Source organism: Uranotaenia lowii, chromosome 1, assembly GCF_029784155.1.
Source record: "Uranotaenia lowii strain MFRU-FL chromosome 1, ASM2978415v1, whole genome shotgun sequence".
In the NCBI taxonomy this organism is placed as follows: Eukaryota; Metazoa; Arthropoda; class Insecta; order Diptera; family Culicidae; genus Uranotaenia; species Uranotaenia lowii.
In genome coordinates, this window is record NC_073691.1 from 154,834,052 (window position 1) to 154,856,626 (window position 22,575).

The 22,575-nt window shown below is 35.2% G+C and overlaps 1 protein-coding gene across 1 annotated transcript in view; it reads right to left on the bottom strand.

Annotated features, from left to right (window-relative positions):
* Window positions 1–1,741: 1,741 nt before the first annotated feature.
* Window positions 1,742–22,575, bottom strand: part of LOC129740614 (major royal jelly protein 1-like) — a 118,736-nt gene continuing 97,902 nt past the window's right edge. The window contains exons 2-5 of the mRNA XM_055732326.1: window positions 18,640–19,295; window positions 18,387–18,573; window positions 3,217–3,411; window positions 1,742–3,149 (exon numbers count right to left, since the gene is read on the bottom strand). Of these exons, the coding sequence (XP_055588301.1) occupies window positions 2,534–3,149; window positions 3,217–3,411; window positions 18,387–18,573; window positions 18,640–19,276 (1,635 nt within the window). The 5' untranslated portion in view covers window positions 19,277–19,295 and the 3' untranslated portion in view covers window positions 1,742–2,533. The remainder of the gene's footprint in view (window positions 3,150–3,216; window positions 3,412–18,386; window positions 18,574–18,639; window positions 19,296–22,575) is intronic.

Below are 22,575 nucleotides of genomic sequence, written 5' to 3' on the forward strand. Positions count from 1 at the left end.
TTTATTTGTTTATTTGTATAAAAAATCAACGGATCATATGTTGATCCAAATGATAACTTAATCCTAAATAACTTATCAAAATTAAAATCCACTCGACACAGTTCTGGACACGTCTAATATTTTCCTTCGGAACACATTTCTCGAAACGTCAAAGTCGAAATGCGCAGAAAAACGATTAAAAGTTTTTAAGATTCCGACAAAAGCGCTGTTGGCCCCATAGTTGTTCAGACGAATGGGGACGTAGAGCTGCAAATGCTGGTTTCTTAATCCTCGGGGTCGTACACTGAGAGGGACAGCCTCCAGCAGCGTGGGTGAGTCTATTCTCGATGTCAGTCGGTCAGCCACAACCAGAGCTCGAGTAGCGTTCCTACGAACTTGAAGCGTGTCCAAGTCTTTAAGGCGGCAACGATTTTCGTACCAATTCAAGTGACGTAGGGCAAACCGGGGCACCAAACAGCAGATGCGTACTCGAGAATGGAACGAACTATGCAGCAATAAAGACTTTTAAGGCAGTACACGTCTTTGAAGTCTTTGGCCATGCGAAACAGTAATCCAAGGTTTCTAGAAGCTTTGTCAACAACATAGTTCGTGTGAGTCTTGAACTCCAGCCGTTGATCGAGGATGACTCCTAGATCGTTGATGTGTTCTACTCGGGTGATCGTTTCGCTTCCAAGGATGTACTCCGCACGAAGAGTGTGCCGCTTACGGGAAAATGATATAACCGAGCATTTGCTGCGGTTCAACGGCAGGCAGTTAATGTCGCACCAGTGAGCAAATACGGAAAATTGCTGCTGTAAAAAGTCGATATCGTCTTGGTTGTTTATGGCGTGAAAAAGTTTCAGGTCATCAGCATAAGCAAGTTTTGTGCCTTCAAGGAGCGAGAGTGCGTCATTGAAGTAGATTACGAAAATTATCGGTCCTAAATGGCTTCCTTGGGGTACTCCTGAGGGGGCAGGGAATTGCCTGGAAAGGGATTCACCAGTTCGAACGGATAATTTCCGTCCCGTTAGATAACTCCGGAACCAATCCAGTAGAGATCCACAGAATCCTAAGCGTCCGAGCTTTTCGATAGCAATATCATGGTTCACCTTGTCGAACGCAGCTGAGAGATCAGTGTAAATGGCGTCAGTTTGAGTCTTCCTGGCAAAGCAGTCTTGAACGAAAGATGTGAAGCTCAGTAAGTTGGTAGTTGTGGATCGTTTAGGCATGAATCCATGCTGGTCGTTGGAAATGTAAGGTTTGCAAAACGAGAAAACAGGATCCATAACGACCAGTTCAAAGAGTTTGGATATAGCGCATAGAGCTGATATCCCACGGTAGTTGCTAACATCTCTCTTGTCCCCTTTTTTATGGACAGGAAACATATGAGCTTCCTTCCACAGTGAGGGAAAAATTGCGTTATCCAGCGATGATTGAAAAATATATTTGATGGGAGTCAGCAAAAGTGGCATAAAACGCTTCAAAAAAGTTGCTGGTATACAGTCCGGGCCCGTTGAGGTAGAATTTTTCAACTTTGCTGTTGCTTTCAAGATGGCTGCCTCTTCAATTAGGAATCCATTCAAAGATGAACCCGGAGGTAAAATATTCCGGACAGCCCTGGCTAGTTGCTCTGAAGAAATGCCCTCGGTGGTAAAGACGCTTGAGAATTTCCCGGCGAAGAGCTCGCAAATTTCGGGGTCGGAAGCGGCTGTGAGTAACTTACCTTTATCAACGCTTTCTTTGCACAAATAAAACAAATGTCTAATTACTAAGTTGTTTTATTAACTTTCCATTGAGCTAAATTTTGTCAATAATTTATTTGGGACAATCATTTGTGTGCATTTAACTATACCAACTTAAGAACTTAACAAACGTGTTGTACCTATTTCGCCCCCACTTGATTTTTTCATGAACACCTTTTGTTTACCGGTGGAATCTATTTTTTGCGTTTGTATGAAGTCCTTTTCTATATTTACAATTTCCTAAAAAGTCATAAGGTTTACTATTTGGATAGTCTTGCGTCGTGTTGAAAACGTTGGTTTGGGGAGTTTGAGATGTTTTTTTTTCTTCTTAGATTGTTCGATGAGAATATACGTAACTATTTTGAAACGAAGTAGTTGAAAAATGCATTAAACTATGGCTTCACATATTTTAATTTGGATTCAGGGAAACTAAAATAAAAATGATTGTCGAGTATACAATTTTCGAATTGAGAAACAGTTTTGAGTATTTCGTTCGGCTTAAACTAACTTTACAGGGTATACGTTCGGACAGAAAACGTATTAGATGAAAGAAAGAGTACTGAAAAACTGAAGGTAATAAATAGAGAATTTCGAACCCGGGGAGAAATGGTCGTTGCATGGTTTTTCGTTGAACTATTTACACTAGCATGCGGTTTTTCGGGGGGGGGGCACGTATGTATATATCCATTCGGAATAATCTCTCTTTTCGATGCCAAAAAAACGGAAGAGAGAACCAATGGTATTTTTGAGGGTTTTGTCCACAGTTATGAAGATTTTTTTTTTCGAAAATTTTGGTTTGAATATTGTTCGAACTAGTACGGGCGCACCGGATTCAATCTCAAACTTTTCGCGTATCTTAGACCATTGAAGTCGTTGAAGTGTGGGTTAATTTTAGGGAAGAAAATTTCTCCATTTAGTCCATATTGAGGCCGTGGGTGATGTGGAGGAGGGAATGGTTTTTCGCCACTGTTCAAGGCGAAGAAAGGATTAGTTTTCGTACGATCAATCATCGGAACGGGTTCGTAACTGTAGGGCTGTTTGTTGATGGGAAAGGGATAATAATTCTGCACCAGTGCATAAGTTTTGGTGTTGGCGGCCTTCTGTGGAACTATTTTCTGAACCGGGATTCGTGGATCGTGCAAGGGTTTGAAAGGCAAGGCAACAGTGGATGGTGCAGTTGGCAGGTTATAGTAAGGGGCATTCGTCTGGAAGTTGCCTGTGTAAGGAGTGGGTGTGGCGACAGGTACCGGAGTTGGAGAAACCACCCCTTCGATTCGAAGAATTCGGGTATTGAACTCGTTCGGATTAAGATTTTTCAAGAAGAATCGGTGGAATTTGGATGTGATGATGTACAAAGCGTTGCCATCACGAGCTGGAGTCCGGATGTCAGCAGCGAATTGGATACTTTCCGGATCTTGAGCAAGGATTCTGAAATTGAATAAAAGAATTTAGTGATAAATTTTGAACAATTTCGAGCCCTGTAAGATTCGCATACTGATGTTCGTTGGTTCGAGGGTTCCATGAGGCAACGGCCGTTTCCGTAAGTGGTGCGTAGTAAATTGTTCCACCTCGTGGCGAAACTGCCAAACCAATACCTTGGGATGATTTACGCCCAACCAGTTTCACTGGAAGATCCTTTCCGAAAGGTAGAGGACCAGATCGGAGAGCGGATGTGGCTACGGAAAATAATCTGGAAAGATAAAAAAAAGCGGATTCAGGTAACACTATTGTTATTTATTGTATTTTAAAGATCAATTTGTTTAAAATATGGAGAGTCCTTGAGAGACAAGCTTGGTGTGACTTCCGAGCATCTGAACTATCCCAAGACGACAACTTATCTAAAAGTTGTGGTGCGTCCAGAGTGGATAATCAGAGCAAAATTTTCAACTCTTAGATGTTTTATAAAAAATTCGTAGTTTTTTAATGGAATATAGAAAGCGTTAATAACCATGAAGAGTTATTTTGGATGGAAAATTATAAAAATCTTCAGGGTAGCTACAAAACCATTACCGAACTGTCTCGTAAAACTAAAATCAAATTCAGGAAACGACCTGGAAACTCTTGCGCGCATAGTTTTTTTTAAAGTTTATGTTACTATAGAAAATTAAAAAAAAAATCGAGTTATAGACGTACAAATGATATCACATATAAACTTTATAATGCTTTTATTATCTTATACCAACACTGTTGGTATAAACATATTTTTCGGACAATCACCAATTTTTTTAAAAATATTTTTTTAATTCAGTTACCAGTCTGGGCTAAAATGCACTAAAATGCAAATTAAAGATTCACCTTGCAAATGCTGGAATAAGATTGCTTTGCATTAAGCGTTTGTTAATTTCAAACTTTCATCTATCCAAACACTAATTTATATGATTTCAGCTAGTAGAATTTTTTGTAGCATTTTTACCCCTAAATGTATACAGCGCCCTTATGCTTTTATTTAACAACATTTTTGACAGAAAAAAAAATGTAAAATTTGATTCGAACCAAACAAAAAATTACTGCAATTGGTGCTTTATGCGTTAAGACATTACAAATATATCAAAAACTATAAATTTTCAAACATTTTCATTTTATTTTTCATTAAAAACAAAGTTTGTTTGCAACTGACACTTTATTCTAAGTAGAGTGAAAATCGCATGTTTGTGTAAATTTAAAAATAACTGGTGAAACCAATAATTTTTCTGACATTGTCGATTTGGTGTCCCATCAACCTTAAAACTTTTTTGTACAGGGTCCGGCAATTGAACTTCTACATCACTTCAACAGTTCATTATTTCGTTGCACACGAAACCGTATTGAACGACTCCTCGTCGCTTTGTTTACATTAAGTCTTAGCTATCATCAACGTGTATATATATTCAGGAGGTTTTACCGAATATCGAATTCCCGATTCAGCCATTTTGGCTATGTAGGCTATGCAACCATACAGAACTCATGAAGTTTGTTTACCAACCACCGAAAAGCTGAGCAAAAAATAAACAAACTCATTGAGAGCCCCGCTCACTCCTCGCCTACTTACTGTGAAAGTCGGAGAACCTAGTGTATCAAAAGACCTTGGCTATCATTGGATGTAAGTGTTACTTTTGTAATCAGGTGTTATCAGGAAAAATGGATCTCGAACAGAAACGTAGTGCTGTGGTTGCCTTATCGCATACTAAAAAACTATATTACAAATAGTCAATACGATACTTCCACGTTCCCCGAAAAGGTTATTGTCTCCGTAAACGTTGCTATTATTTAAAACTTTACTTCGACAACGATAAGAATATAAAACGAAAGTTCATGTGAATAGTGATGATATCTGGAAAGGTGAATGAATTGTTTAACGATTTACTTCAATTTGATCAATAATCGTTAAACTGTTCTCGAACCATAAGGGCGGTCCCAACGGTAGATGCAAAACACGGTTTTCGACCACGCTAAAACATTTCGGCTGGCACCGGTGTCGTATATTGCTGTTTTAGCACAGTTATCGATTTCGAAATTCCCAACAGTTATACGCCTTTGTTCCAAATTCATGCAAATTTGGAACAGGATTTCAAAATATACGACAGACCGATTTAGTTCACGGTGAGAAAATTTTAGCCAACAATGATTTCTTTCACACATGTTTGGGTAACATTGGGTGTAATAGTTTCTTTTTGAGATATTATTTGAATGTTTTTTTTTTCGCTTCAACCAGCCTATACGTAACATAAATTGAGGAAAGATGTTTATAAAAACCATATCAAGTATAAATAATAGATGTCACATTATTCTCGATTTAATGTAATTAAATAAAAAGGTTTTCATTTGGGCTCGACGAATAAGTGAATCCAGTCAGCGTTTTAAAATTTGAAAAAAATAAACGAAAAGAAAATTTTAATACTTTTTCGATGAGGTAAAATAAATGTCTATTGTTTGTTCTATAATTTTTGTTTTATTTGAGATATTGAGAGATTTTTAGTTCGTATGGATTGCTCGGAGTTTTCGTCAATATCAGCATATTTTTCTGTATCCATACATAAATTTACAAATAGTGAAACAAGTTTTTGTCAAACAAAAATGTCGACAAATCAAAGGAAAATTTCCTTTGACTTTGGGATAAACATTTCTCATTTCCTTTATCAATGTCAGCAATAACTTGAAAAAAAAAATTGCTTTTTCATTTCATTTTAACAAAACCTTATTCCATTGATTCAAAGCAATTTGATTGAATTAATTGAAGAATTGTTTCAATTGAGCTTTTTTCCTCGTTGTGTAGTCATGTTTGCTTTTAAATTAATGTAATCCTGGTAGAATAGTTGAAATCATTGTTCTGTGAAAAAGAATATTCGTAGAATTAATTTTAAGACAATTAATCGTGAAACTCAAAACTGATGCAATTTTTCTAATAAAATGGGTTTTTTCTTCTCAATTATTGAGTGTCTGCAATGAAAGTGTTTCAGTTTTAAATTTGCTCCTACACCGGTGGGGAGTGGGTGTTTTAGCCGATTCTAAAATTTCAAATTGTGCTTAAACTGGTATACTTAAAACCAATATTTACGCCTGAACCGTTGGGAGGGCCCTAACGTTTAGCGTAATCTCATGTGTCAAATTCACGTCAAAAATAACAGAAATGCGGGTCAGAGATGCCAGATGGTTTGAAAAAAGAAAACTCAGCCCGGATTCACGAAAATATCTTTGAATTTATTTATCGTATCAATTATTGATTTGTTCATACGCGGAAAGATAAAAGCAGATGCATTGTACAAAAGAAAAAAAAATACATTAAATTGAGACTATTGAGCCGATATCAAGAACTCTTATAGGTAACTACCTGACGGCAGTAAAATGGTAGATTTTTTATTTACAAATGGTTTTATGAATTAATTAATTTTGAAATAATTAAAATTAAAATAATAATTAAATTTTAAAATAAAATGGCACAAGTCCTATCGAATCGATAATGGTAGAGTCAAGCCGGTTTACTTTTCGATACAAAATAGTTGAACGTTTGACTGTTTTGGCAATACGGATGATGGAGAGAAATCCGAGCAATTTAGAGTGCCCTATGGCAAAACGATCAGATGAATTATTTAAAGCAATTACCAACTTATCAATACCAAAAATATGCACTCCTTTGAGATTGTCGGACCGCGAATGGTACCGGAAACCACCGTGTGTAGACAACTTGATGCGTCGAAAAGTAAAAGCGGGCGATCCAAGTTACAAAGTTCTTACTTTTTTCAATGAAATGGTACAAACCAAATATTTGAACTATTCCCATCTCTATACGGACGGATCGAAGCTTGGCGAGGAAACTGGTGCAGCTGTCATCATTGGTCGACAGATAGAACTTTTCTGTTCGCTACCAAAATCCGGAAGCATCTTCTCTGCTGAAGCCTATGCGCTTAAAATTGCTGCCGAGAAAGCGAACTACCTGCAACATTCGATCATTTTCACTGACTCGGCAAGCTGTATTGATGCACTTTCGAAAGGACGCTCAAGACACCCATGGATCCAAGAGGCAGAAAAGGCGTTAATCGAAAACAATGTTGTTGTTGCATGGATCCCTGGACACTGTAACATCCCTGGTAATGAATTAGCGGATCGTTGGGCAAACGAAGGACGGAAGAGTTCACCGATGGATTTACCCATTCCAGCAGCAGACGCAATTCGATTGGTCAAAACTAGGTTGAAGGAGGCATGGCAAACTGAGTGGAATATGTCGCAAAATCTTCTGAGACGTGTTAAACCATCTATATGTGCTTACACCGACAGGAAATGCGCATCTGAACAGCGTCTGTTAACTAGGTTGCGTATCGGACATACTCGTTTAACACACAGCTTTCTCTTGGAACGATCTACACCTCCTGAATGCTCTTTTTGCGGAGTAAGAGTAACTGTCCAACATATTCTGGTTGATTGTAGAGGATTTGATCAAGCCCGACGTGCCTGTGATATGGAAGGTTCAATCTATGATATTCTATCAAATTGTACAAGCAAAGAAACCAACGTTGTAAAATTCATAAAACTCTGTAATTTGACGGATAAGTTGTAGATGATTTTTTGTGTTACAGTAACAGACACGAATGCCATATCAATGGTAAAATGTCTTTAATAAAAATAATAATAATAATAATAATAAAATAAAATGATTAATATATTGAGTTATATATAATAATACACTATCGATTCAAAGCTTTCAACATTTTTTTCAATTGAGGGTTCGTTTTCTGTTTGTGTAGGTCGTGTGTGGAGCAACGAATTAATAGATTCATTTTGGTTATCATTAGATGCTTGAGCAGAAACTGCCTCAACAGGCGGCGGTGGGACTGTTTCCTCTTGTTCGCCTTCCGAATATTCTTTCAACTTTTCTTTCTGCAGCAACGACTCGAACATCTTCATTCTAGAAAAGAAATGTGGATACATGGTGACTTAATCTGTTTTCAATTGCTCTTGCACTTTCTTCACCCTCGTACTGGCGGACTGTAAAACCAGTTTCACACGAGGGGATTTGCAACACTTTTGATGCTCTTCACTACTGCTCCGGTCGTGGGGGAGCACTTTATTTTTCCCGATAGTGGGTTTTCGGACGGAGTAGATATTCGCGACGTTTACTGTTCGGTGGTTGCAAGATTATGATTACTTTATTGCCGTTTGTTTTCCATCCAGTTTCGGCGCTCTGGATCTCTCTTAAAACTAGAGACGGTGTAGCAGTGAGACGTGAGAATAAGAGAAACTAAGACCGTTAGCACGTCTCACTGCGGGGCTTCCAATAATAACGGAATCAATTGTTCATTATCGAACATAATCTTCTATCGCTTTAGTTATCAACCAATTCAAATTAATTTGTAAATATAAGTTTTATTTTCTTGCTATAATTACTATAATAAAAGACGATGCTTTAGTCATCTTCTAGTGAACTTCCTAATATTTTTAAAGATGACGATGGAGAACATAAATCATATTCTAGTTACGATCTAATGAATAATAATTTGAGTATGACATTATTGACTCAAAATTTCATTGGAATTGAACGGAATTTTTAAATTGAATTATTAGTATATTTTCATTTTTATAACATTTATTAGTTACTATAAACACATAATCATCCTGAAATTTATTAATCCAATATTCCGTTTCTCAATATCTGTGCAAATATTGATTAAACATTGAACTTGGCACCACTGTTGCAAACAGTCTTTATCCGTTTGTTTTGCTTGCTACGCCGGGAAATTTTCACCTCGCTCGCCGCGATCGATTTTCTACCTGCTGGAGATGCAATCAGAATTGTATCCCATTTACCCGAAAACCATTGCCCAGAATGAATTTTTCCCAGAATGACTAATACCCGAAATCAAACCCCAGAATGAACCATTTCCCAGAAATAAATTCCCCAGAATGCACCATTTACCGGAATTTTTTTTCCCAGAATGGACCATTTCCCAGAATTTTTTGCCCCAGAATGGAACATTTCCCAGAATGGCACAAATCCCAGATTTTTTCCTCTTGTATTTTTATTTGTTTTTTTTTTTCTAATGAATTCTTGTAAATTTCATATGATTCGAAATTCATTTTTTCAAAATTATTTTTTTAAATGAAACTACAACTTTGAAATTTTCCAACTAAATTTATTTTAGAACCAATATTGTGCTTTGTTTATGGTTTATGGTACTTTAATTGATTCAATGCTTACCATGGTCCTTTAAAAAACCGTTTTGGTATCCGACTCCTCACGCTGCGCGTTCGAACTTGAAAGACATTTTGTCCTTCACGCTATCGCGTGGCGGACGGGGCTAAGGGATCACCCCTAGCTTTCACGCAGACCTAGGAAGCCCCGGCAGACCTAGACCAATGTTATGGGGCCGCCGCTTCCGACGGCGGGTCGGCGGCCACCTCGGATTTGGGAGCTTCGGCGGCTTTGTGCCGCCTCAGCCCCTTCCACCTCGTTGGTTGCGGCTTTGCCGCAAAAGAATTAAGTTATGAAACCCCATTTTTTTCTAACAATTCCTATTTTTTTTTATTAATTTCTAGTAAGGATAAATGGTTTCAATTTTCTGGGAAATGGTTCTTCCGGCGAAAAAATTTCTGGTAAATGGTTCATTCTGGTGAAAAGATTTCTGGGAAATGGTACATTCTGACGAAAATTTTTCTGGGGAATGGTTCGTCTGGGGAAAAAAATTCTGGGGAATGGTTCTTTCTGGCGATTGAAATTCTGGGGATTTTTCATTCTGGGCAATGGTTTTCGGGTAAATGGAGTACAACCTCAATCAGCACACCGGGACCGGCATTCTAGGAATTATACAACCAATGACATTGTACCAGGTAAGTGGAAATTAAAATCATCTTTAAAAGAAATATTAAGATCCCGTTTCTTAAGTTTTAGGTTACGCTGCCGGAACCCACAGTTTTACTCCGTGCAAGGATTGCTTGGCCCGGAAAGTGTTACAGGGCGTGCTGAGCGAAATGAGGAGGAGCAGGCAGCATAAAAATGTTTATCTCGGGCAAGTTATTTTGTGTTTTGAAATGTGATTCAATAAAATAATGAAATTAAAACGATTTGTCAATCTTATCCGAAAAATTCCCATATGCATGGAACGAAATTTTTGCGTTTGTGTGCGTGCTCTTTTAGTATGCGTACTGTAAATAGTTTGATGATTGGTGAACATCATTCTTTAGCATTGTAAAAGCTGTCTATTAGCAGTTTAACGATATAATCTAATAGTTTTTTCAATGGTTACGTTATATGAGACGATAAAAAAAACAGTAATTTTAGTTCAAACGGTTCGTACACCGATTTCCGTAACAGTTCGATTAACGGTTTGATAAAGCGTTTAAAATATGCCTACACATGTTCATTCTAGAAACAGTTCAATGCTCTGAAAACGTTATTCAACTGTTCCTAGAAAAGTGTCTCCATATAGAGGTTTTAATAGTTTTAAACAGTAACATAACTTAACGCCATATTCAACAGACCGTCGTTTTGGAATTCAAGATAAGTGCAATGTTTTTTATGGTTTCAGATATCATTTTCTAAACGTTTTTTTACACTGTCTCTAATCGTTTTATAAACAGTATGGTGGGGGACGCCGACCTACTGTGGTGACACCTGCCATGGTGAAGATCGTCAAGAAGCGCCTTAAAAGAAATTCTCGTCATAGTGCCACTAAATTGGCAGAGGATCTCAACATATCGGATCGAAGTCTCCGTCGGATTCTGAAAGATAAACTTCAGACCAAGCCCTAAAAGTTCCAAAAGGTTCAAGACCTTACGGTGAAGCAGAAACAAGAACGGGTAAAAAGAGGACTGCGGAAGGAAGGTTGAAGAATAACGTGTTTACCGAGGCAAAACTCTTCATCGTACAGCAGTTCGTAAATAAGCAGAACGACAGAGTTTAATTGCCAGACTGATCACGAAGCCATGCCGACTTGCTGACAACCACCCGGCGGCAGAAACCAGCATCGGTGATGGTTTGGGCCGGAATCACCCGTGATGGCCGGTTTTTGTCCCTGAAGGAGTAAAGATCAACCAAAATACATATCGGGAACTAGTTCTACAGAATGTCGTCGAACCGCACTTCGACATTTTGGTTCCAGGGATTGGGTTTTCCAACATGACTCGGTGCTGGCTCACAAAGCGAAGAAACCCCAACATTGGATTGCGCCACATTTTCTAGGGTTCATTTCGAGCTCCGAGTGGCCGGCGAGTTCGCCAGACCTGAACCCTATGGACTTCGCTGTTTGGAGTATGTTGGAGGCCGAAATCTGCTCTAAGAAACATGAAGGTGTGGAGGTTCTGAAGCGACATCTCGTGGCAGCCTGAGATAAAATACCACAAGAACACCTGCGGGCCTCATACAATGCGTTCCTCGACCGTCTGCGGCGAGTGGTTAAACTCAAAGGCGAACAAGTCGAACTTTACCAGAGAATTTTGAAAAAGTAATTTGTTTTCAAGAGAAAGTGAATGAATTTGAAGTTGAAAAGTGTCACATGATGCCCCAGTTGACGGCATTCCTGCGTAAAGTGACGAAGTTTGCTGAACATTTTTCTATTAATTCTTCGCTTGAAATGGGTCTTATAAGTACAAAAAGCCTCCTCTCTAGTGGGTTAAGTAGAGCAAAATAAATATTACCTAATAGAATTAAATTTCCGAAAATACTTGAAAGTTATTTTAGGTAACATCCTATACATAAATTCTTTTTATGTTCTTCCTGCTCCATTCTAATGTCTTGTGGTGCGTTTTATCGAAACGATTTTATTTTTGGGAAAGTAATAATGTGCTTTGCTGTCAGAATAACTCTATTAAAGAGCATTTCATGCTTTGGTTGGTTCGTCTCTAGAATTTTTTTTTTGTATTTAACAATTTGTTACCTATGAATGGTACTTTCAGGAATAGAAAACATAATTTTTTTTCTTCTGTTTCTGCATCGTTCGAGAGTGCGTTAGATGAATCAATACTTGGTATGCATTTTAAGGGAACCGGAATAACGTTATTGATTCGTCAGAGTCAGAGTTGTTGAAAAAAATATATTAATCTTAATTTTAAAGACATAAAAAAATGATGCGCTTCAGTATGTGCATCCATTTCTAAAGGATAGTACATTCTAAAGTGCGAGTCTTTTCTAACCGAGAGTTTAAATGAGTCCAGAGGCAACAGAAGTATACCCAAGCAACCAAAAGTCACATATTCACTTGAATGAAGACATTTAAAGTTACATATTGGCTGACAAAGAGAATCAACTGTCCAATTCCCTTTAGTGAACTTTATGTACTCATTAATGAACTTGAAAGTTGCAAAAGTGATTAATATGTACGTTGTATGTGACTTGTTTTGCCCAATTCCCTTTCGGGAACGTTATGTACTCATTAACGAACTTGAAAGTTGCAAAAGTGATCTATACGTACGTTATACGGAACTTAAGTCACATAAAGGGCACAAAAGTGCTCAATACGGGATTTTGTAAGTCACATAAAGCGCACAAAAGTGCTCAAAACGGGATTTGATAAGTCACAAAAAGTGCATTGATGTGCTTTCAAAATCAAAACACCACCTCGAGTTTTAGTTTCAGTTAGAACAACATGTAGGCATGGTCTTGTGGTAGCGTGTTCGATTCTCACCACAAAGGTCGGGGTTCGATCCCCAAGCCGGGCATGTTTTTTCAATAAGAAATTTAGTAATTGAGTGACCATTCTGATGCGATGTATGTAGGAAATGTAATAAATAAGCAATTGAGCAATTTGTCGAGTTTGGAATCAGGCGCGTGGCATCATGGCGGCACCGGTACAGGACACAGTAAATAATCAAAAAAAGGTGATATGAACCGAAGCCAACGGTTCAGTTGAGATAGAAAGAGATTTTTTTGCTCATTTTGCGAATTTTTGGAAGCTGAATTAAGAGGACGTTGAAAGCTGAATAGAAGATCATTAAGACTTGTTTTGGAACTTGAAAGTATCAATAAGAACTTAAATTTTGAGCTGCATAGAACGTACTTCATATCAATGATGGGGCTGAGTAAGCGTTTTTGTACCCGTTTTATGGGACTTTTGGTTGCTTGGGATCAGGGCCGTAGGAAGAACCGGCTCATGGGGGGGGTTTTGATGACAAATTTTTCCCAATAACATTTTTGCTTAAACAATGCCTACACAGTGAAAAATTGTATATGTACTTAGTGCAAATTATTCAGATAAATTTATTTTGCATTAAAAGTTGTTTATTTTTGAAAATAAGTCCTAGGAGAAGCCAATTTTGTTCATGAAGCTTTAAAAAATATGGGTACTTGTGATAAAGCTCAGTTGGTAAATCAGTTGCTTCCTGAGCTGATATCCGTGAGTTCGAGCCCTAGAGTATCGATCACAGTTGTTCCAGATAGGTTTTTCAATATCTGGTGCGCCAACTGCATCGAGAATCGAAACAAAAAAAAGGATTTTGAACCTTCAGCTAATTCGTCCGATTCAGATAATTTTCTTTGTTAACTCACTTACTTTAGCAAGCTAATTCTTCTGAACCATAAGCATAACCATTTTTAACATTGGGTGAAAATGTATCAAATATTCAGAAAAAAAAGTAAAAAATAAGGTTGCGGTTCAAATAAGGTTTTTTGACTACTCTTATAAACTCGATTAAAATTTAAGACTTAGTTAGAACCTTTGATTTTGAAGAATCTGCAATATATGTGAATTTTGTAAATAATATTTCCAGTTGCATTTTTACATAAGGATAAAAAAACAAATTCAAAAATTATCATTTAATATTTAATATTTCATAATTTAAATCCTGTAATTCAAACTTTCAAAATCAAAATCTAGATTTTTCAAAAAACAAACACTTTGAAATGAATTCAGATCTTATTTTTTAATATGTGATTATCACCAGGTTTGTGTTTCTAATCAGACTTTGATGAATTAAAAATTTTAATTTTGAATCAAGAATCAAAGTTATGAAACTGCGAGCTCCTTTAATTTGAATCCTTGATGAAATTTTATCATCGATATTTTAATATTGATATTAAAACTCAAATTCAAGGTTTGTATTTAGATTAATACAAACCTTGAATTTGAGTTCCAATTCTGGATTCTGCATTTTGAACCCAAATTCTAAGCCTGAATCTAAATTTCGGATAAGAAATCCTATGAATTTGAAAACAAAAAGCAAAATTTGTATCAGAACCCTCGACCAAAAATCTTTTATTTGGATTTGAATTTATGGTTTTCAATATGATTTTTTTTTCAATTATTTATTCGTAATTGAACTTGAAAAATTTTAATAAAATTGTGAATGACGAAATTTTTACATATTTTTAATTTCTGGACTCATGAAACGTTCTTATGATTCAACTCTGCACACAAATTGAGAATAAAAATTTCAGATCCGAATCTTAAAAGTGGTGTGAATTTCAAATATTTTTTTTTCATATTCCGAAATTCAAAGTTTTCAATATGGAAAATTCATCACATTTTAGATTGAAATGCAACACTTATGTTGGATCAAGTATCCGGGGTTGGCAAATCCAGGCAATTTTATCTTGAAACCTTGCGAAATAAGAGCATATTGTTTTAAGTTTTTCTTAAAAATCCGTCCAATATGCAGGCAATCAATCACGGAGTAGCAACCATTGGCGATGTAGAATTCGTTCTACTGAGCCACGCCTGCGACCATGGGATTCGAAATGCATTTGATTCAATATCATTGTTGTACCAATAAACAGTTGAAAAGCATATTAAGAAAATTCAACGGAATTGTTCAATATTACTTATAACTAAAAATTTATAATAAAGCATTTCGGGCTCAATGTTTGAAGGTGGATGTGAGTAGTCAATCAAGCTAAGCTAAGCTAAGCTAAAATCCGTCCAATATGCAGGCAAATTTCGGAATTATTCCTCTAAAATAAAGAAGAAAAACACACGGAATACTGTTTTAAATTTTTCGATACACATCAGGCGATTCAGAATAATTAGAAAAATCAGGCTTCCAAAAAATCGTTTATGTTTTTTTGATGAAATTTGATTAAAAAAATGATTTGGAGACAAGATACATGATTCTAAGGACTCAATTGAAATTTTCGTTTGATTTTGCAAATAGAGTGAGAAAATATGGTCCAAATCCGTACAATCTGGTAAGCTTAGTCTATCTTTATTGGGATTCAATATTTGGGACTCTATTACTTTCAACAAGTGAGAATTTTTTTGAAAAACTGTTGTAGAATTGTGGTCCTGGAATGAGATTTCTCGGTTTTGGAGTCAAGTATGTTACACTATTGTTACTCTTGAATCATTTGCGTAGTTAATCAAAATTTGATTAGAAAATTAAAATTTTTTGTTCAGCACAAAATTTCACTTGGCATCTTCGGACCTTCATGGGGGGGGTTTAACCCCCAAAACCCCCCCCGTTCCTACGGCCATGCTTGGGATATTCATTTTGAAGAATGACACCTAGATCAGTTTCGAAAAGGTGGGTTCCCATTCACAATTATTATGAAAAGCGACAGAATTCATATAATCTTCATTTGAAGCACTCCTATAAACAAAAATGAAGATTTTGTTGCACCATCAATCAAAAACGGGTGATCCGATTAACTTGAACTTTGGTAGGTATCCAGGATTGGAAGACCAATACAATGCAATTATGGCTCAAAGAAGAGTTAAAAACCCCTCCTTCATGATAAGAGATAATTCGAAAAAATCAGAACTGATTCAATTAAGAATTATTACACAATTAGGGATTCGGAAAATTAGATTATTTATTCAACTGTATGATATACTATTTTTTCCAATGGGAGGGGCCGAGGCTCTTAAAAAATTAAAATTAAATTGGACACAACTTAAACCATTTTTGATATATCCTTTCTCATACAAAATCAAAATAAGACCAGAATAAATTTCAAATTCTTCTTTTGTCACCCCTCGTCCCACTTCGATTTTTCCGAAAATCTCGAATGGAAAATAAATATAGTTTAAGGTATTTTATTGAAAAAAATGATAAATTTTCGAAAATGAAATCGGTTGAATGTGCAAATGTGGTACTGTAGAAAACAGGAATTGTATTACCTTTTGTATTCGAGAATTTTTTTCCGAAATTTCGATCTGAAATACCTTGATTTTTCGATTTGGTGCAATGACATTTAAATCCAAGTTTGTTGTATGCAAGCTTTTGTTCAATTAAAAAAAAAACATAAACTTTGTGTTGATTTGTTGTCGTTTTCTTCCTAACTCCACATTTAAGCGGGTTTTACCTCTTCTACTTAACTTAGAATAACTTTTATCTCAAAAAGTTAATCTAGAATGATTGTATTATCTCTTTCATTGAAAATTGGATTTCGTGCTATGTTTTGCAGTCGCAGTAATCCGTACAAAGGTTGTCCGAAAAGAGGTTAGCGTGTAGAACTCCGACAGATTTTACACTGATTTGACAGGTCGCACGAATGTGCAAGTTCGTACAAATGTCGCAGCCATGAGTGCGCAGTCCAATTTAGTGCGCTGCGATTAATATTTAATTGTGATATTTATTAGCATTGATGATAATCTCTTCTATTATATAAAGTTCTCTTGTAACGGTGTTTGTAGTACTACTCCTCCGAAATGATCCAAATAATTCTAATGAAATTATGTTTAGAATATTCTGTAGGCATGCGAATCGGTTTATATCGAATAAAATAAACAAAAAGTTGCCTCAATTGTCCGTAATAATTAAAATTGTAGTTTTTTGAATCAAATTATAGCCATGCCATCCATTTTTTCGAGATTTTCTTTCCTTTGGGCGGTTTGTTTTTCGTCTCCATGGTCGAGGCGTCGCGAACCAACGTCGCTAGAGGATAGTAACCATGGCATAGCATACTGATTAGTGGGAACATTTGGGCGCGTATTTCTCAACCAAGCATATTTTCAATGGACGTGGTGGCGCTGTGAAGCCTAGATGTGATTTTTTTGTTTTTGATTCCTAGCTCATTTGTACAGCACATATTAATGAATGAGGCCTAGATGTGACCCAGATTGATACTTTGCCGGTCGATTTTTGGTAGGTGCCCACCGGGTCAGCTAGTGCTTCTAATAATATTCTACCCGTTCTTTTCCACCATCTTTCGATTGTTCTAACTTTCTATCCGTCTATAAAAATTTCATAATCTAAAGATGTTCCAACTAAAAAGGTCATCACTTTTTACCTATGAGACCGATAAATTATGTAACAAACGTTAATTACGGTGATTGATCTCTTCATATAATTATTAACTTGGGTTTAGTATTATAACGATTTTAGGAAACCCCGTCCAAAGGAGGGATTGGGTTTTAAGGGACTAATGGTACCGTAATCCGGGGCAATATTGATCACTTTTTTCAATAATTTTCGGTTATTTTTTCTGTAAAGGGGAATAGGGCATGTTTCATATTTTTAAAACCAGTATTGGACTCCTATGAACGTAAAACATGGTTGAAGAAATTTATTAGACACCTTCATAATATTTACAAATGCCAGTTTATCAATTTTACCTTGCTTTTAAACGTTTTCTTCTAAAAACATTTATAATTGAAAAAAGAACTATTATGGTGCATACATTTAACGGCAAAAATTAAAATAATTTCTAAATAGTTTGAGCTACAAAATACAAATGAACTATTTCCATTTCCATTTTTCCTTCAAAGTCATCATTCGATAGGATTCCTATCCATTTGTCCAATACGGGATTACTCTTGGAAAATGTCCTTATTTTTTAAATATCAAAAATTTATAACTAAATGACTATAAAAATAGCACTATAACTATACAAGTACGAAGAAAAAAAAAAGTAGTTCTTCCACATTCAACAACCCGTTTGCTTTTGAATGCTTCTTAGTCTCATCAGGAGAGCTGTTTGCTTGCGAGCCTGAGAAAAAAGTAGATATTTTAAGATTTTGAAATTACATTTTTTTTACTAACAAAAAAAAATTCAAATTTAAACCAAAATTTGCCTATTTGGTACTCTCAATTTATAGGCTTTAAAACGAAGAAAACAATTCAAACTAAAGACTGAGTTTTTCATGATAATGTTCAAAAATTTATTGTTGGTCAAAGTTACCCCGGTGATCAAAGTTACCCCGTTTTACGGTACCATTAAACATTTTTTTTACCGATATTCACATGTTTCGTTGCGTTAAAACACTTGATTAAACTTTGAAATGAGAGTAGAGCATAATTGGAATGTTTTGAAGCTATTTCCCTCACCTGTCGGTTGCAAGCGGCTGGAAATAGATGATACCCGCTTCCGGGTCGAAGGCCAGACCCACGACGCCATCCATCAGCGTGAAGCGATGCTCCATGATAGTCGACTCGGCAAAGTCCGGATCCGGATACATAGCCGGGTGGCTCACACGCCAGGTCAGATCCTTTCCACTATCGTAGACGACGATTCCTGGAAATGTATTCGAAACAATATCATCTCTGAGTGAGCTGTTTTGTTACAGAAGTTTCAGCTAACCTGGGGCAACAGTGTCGGTAATGTAGACAAACACATCGTCACAGTTATTTTCCGGCCGGGCCGTGGTTTCATCGATAATCAGATTGGTGTACAGCGATTCGCGACGCACCACTTCCGCTGGGAAATCAATTCGGCGAACCACCTGGTCGGTATGCAGATCGTATATCAGAATCTTTGGTGGACATGTGACTTCGAAATCCTCCAGGGATCGTGAAACTCCGGCATCCAGGGCCCACAGTCGGTTGCAGGAATCGATCCGGACCCGGTAAACTGATACCAAACCAATGTCGGAGCAGTTGTATTCCTTCGTGCCAGCCGTGTGATGGGACCAGTTGGGATAGGCTTGAAGGACCGGTGAATCGCCCTGGGTGCCACGTGGTATGGTGGACAAAGTTGCCGGAACACCACTGAACAGCCTAGGTGTGGCAATGAATATCCTATCAAAGCCCACTTCAATTCCGGTTGCCACCACGTTTTCCGGATTGTAGAACTCTTTGCTACTCGACGGGTAATCCCATGGGAAGTTGTACGATAGTAAGTTCCACTGCTTGATGGTTTCCAATTTTGGGGCCAGCTGAGAGCCTGCCAACCACAAGAGATTGGCAAGCACCAAGAGGCACTTCAGTTTGAAGTGCATTGCGTCTGATCACAAACAGCTTAAATAAAAAAAGGCAATAAAAAGAACTTTATTATGATACATTTCTGTGAAAACGCAAAATATGGGCTAATTATTATTGGATTTTGAGCTGATGAATCGAGAGGAGATTGTTCACGCAACCTTGCGGTTTTCAGTGATGCGCAAAATGTGCCGAATAAACAATAAACCGGCGTCCCTCGGAATGGGGCAATTAATGCTGTGCATTTTGGAATTTATAATGAACCAAACTAAGAGTATCCGCCAACGCATTCCCTTGCAGCGGATGGTCTAAATTTGGACACAAAACGCTATAGGGAGCAAATATACCGTGGAAGAGTTTTTAGAATTTTATTGAACTCTCGTTTTTTTCTACCATTACGTGAGGTAGTCAATGGTCGACAGTGAAGATATGCGTAACCAATTGATTGTCGAGTACATTAAGGCTTTTAACGATTTTATCGTGTTGAGTTCTATGAGAGCTTCTGAGTATAGTCTGTATCGTCTTAAACATTGAAGACCGTATACTGAAGCTACCTAAATGAAACCTAATTCCAAACGTTCATTCATGAGATGCGATCAAATTTAAGGCCCAAATTTGGAGCCAAAGGGGTACAAGTGATTAAAAAAAAACTTATTTTGAGAAAATATACTTTTAAGATGTTGTGTTGGACCATTTTCCATACAATTTTCGATCATTTTTATTTGTTTTTCTAACATGAAAGTTTGTAAATATAGGTATTATTCTAAAAATCTGGAAGAAACACCTCTTCTTGCGTAAGTTTTCATTATGTCGTATGCAACATCTTAAGAATTCACAGAAAACTGCTGTAAAAGTTTGATAACTATAAAATTTGTATTTCACATATAGAATATGTTGTTCAGGCTACAAATATTCTAAATGGAGAGAAGTTGCGACTAGTTTATGCCAATTTTTGTATATTTTCGTAATAAAACTGTTTGTTTACATTTTGTTTCATACGACGTAATGAATGCTCACGCGAGAATCGTAGTTTAAAATATGAAAAACCGTTTAACATTATTAACTCAAATTCGATCATTTTTGCACTTATACACCTTTGGCTGAAAGGGGCTCGTTTAAGAAATGAAAACATCACCAACTTTTACGAAGATCAATCAAAAGATTATGCAGTGAAAATTGAAATCTTTACTGAATATTGTATCGAGGTATCCTAACATATTACGGACCAAATACGACAAATCTCGTTTCTTCGCTTGCCGTGAATGTGTTACTCTTACAGAATTACCTATAAAAAATGCGAAAATCTGACATCAAGGTTTTGAAAGAGGGTGGCTCCCAAACAATAATAACAAAATATACCTATGGCACAATCTGATTACTTTACAAGTGATTTTTATTTAATGTTCCACACCAAGGCTGTGCGAACGGAGGGGTTTTTAAGGGCTTAAGGGCTTCAAGGGGGGCCCCTCCCCCTCCATGAAGATTACTTCCAAGGAAAATTTTCACCGTAACAACGGAAAATTGTTTGATCTTAAAATGTATTTGAAAATAAGTGGTTATAAGCAAGTCAGAAATTTTTCTCGCTCCTGAGGAATTAAGTTTGACATCACCCTCGGCTTGAGACATTTCGATCTACGACACTATTCGACGTTCACGAATTGAAACCAACTTTGATTCTAAATTTCAATTTGCAATTCAATCAATCTTATGCATTGGAACTCAAAACTTGGCATACGAAAACCCTACCTTGTCTTCAGAATGCGACTAAAAAAAACAGAGTTTGAAACGAACCATTTTTTTTATTAAAAAAATCGATTATGTCATTACAAATGTTATGCTGATATGAAATACTCTTGAAGAAACCAATTTTAGAATCAACTTTATTTCGTGTTTCTTGTTCTTCTAAATGCTCAACACAATAGGTTTTAACAATTTAAACAAGGCCATAAAATTTACATTTTTCTTCATTTCGACTTATTTGGGTTCCCTAAATCTAAATATACGATATTTCGATCAGCTTTTGTCATTGAAATGATTATTGAAAATAAGTAAAAAGCATTCGAGAAATTTCTGCTATTTGTTTTTTACAAAAACTCAAATCAAAAACATATCATTTACAAATATTTTTTTTTTGCCAGGAATTTACCACATTGTGGCATTCTTCCCTCCATTTAAAAATAAAAGTATTAAAAAAATTATAAACTTTTCTCAAGACTTCAAGTAATTCTGAGTTCTGCGATAAAAGTTATAGTGGTTTTATTTTTTTTTACTATTCCTCATTTATCAAATTTTAAGGCAGATTTGTAATCTTTTTGCAGGTTTCAAAAAATATGTTAAATGATACCAAGTTTTTTTTACACTTTCTGCAGTAATGTCAAAAATACTGGTAATGATATATTTCCATTTTTTTAAAACTATTGAATTTTCCATTTTAGATCATGCATCATTTCCATCACACTATTATTCCCTTATTGAATGAAATATGATAAACAAAACCAGAATCAAATTTTTCATGAAGGTTTTTCATGAAGGTTTGTTTGTTAATCAGTCATCAATGTTTGATTGCACTGAAAATGGATACATTTTAAATTTCCTTATCACCAAAAATAAATGTGTGCTACCTAATTTGACAATAGATTCGAGTTCAGGAAGCTAAAATCTACCAATCAATCATATATATATATATATATATATATATATATATATATATATATATATATATATATATATATATATATATATATATATATATATATATATATATATATATATATATATATATATATATATATATATATATATATATATATATATATATATATATATATATATATATATATATATATATATATATATATATATATATATATATATATATATATATATATATATATATATATATATATATATATATATATATATATATATATATATATATATATATATATATATATATATATATATATATATATATATATATATATATATATATATATATATATATATATATATATATATATATATATATATATATATATATATATATATATATATATATATATATATATATATATATATATATATATATATATATATATATATATATATATATATATATATATATATATATATATATATATATATATATATATATATATATATATATATATATATATATATATATATATATATATATATATATATATATATATATATATATATATATATATATATATATATATATATATATATATATATATATATATATATATATATATATATATATATATATATATATATATATATATATATATATATA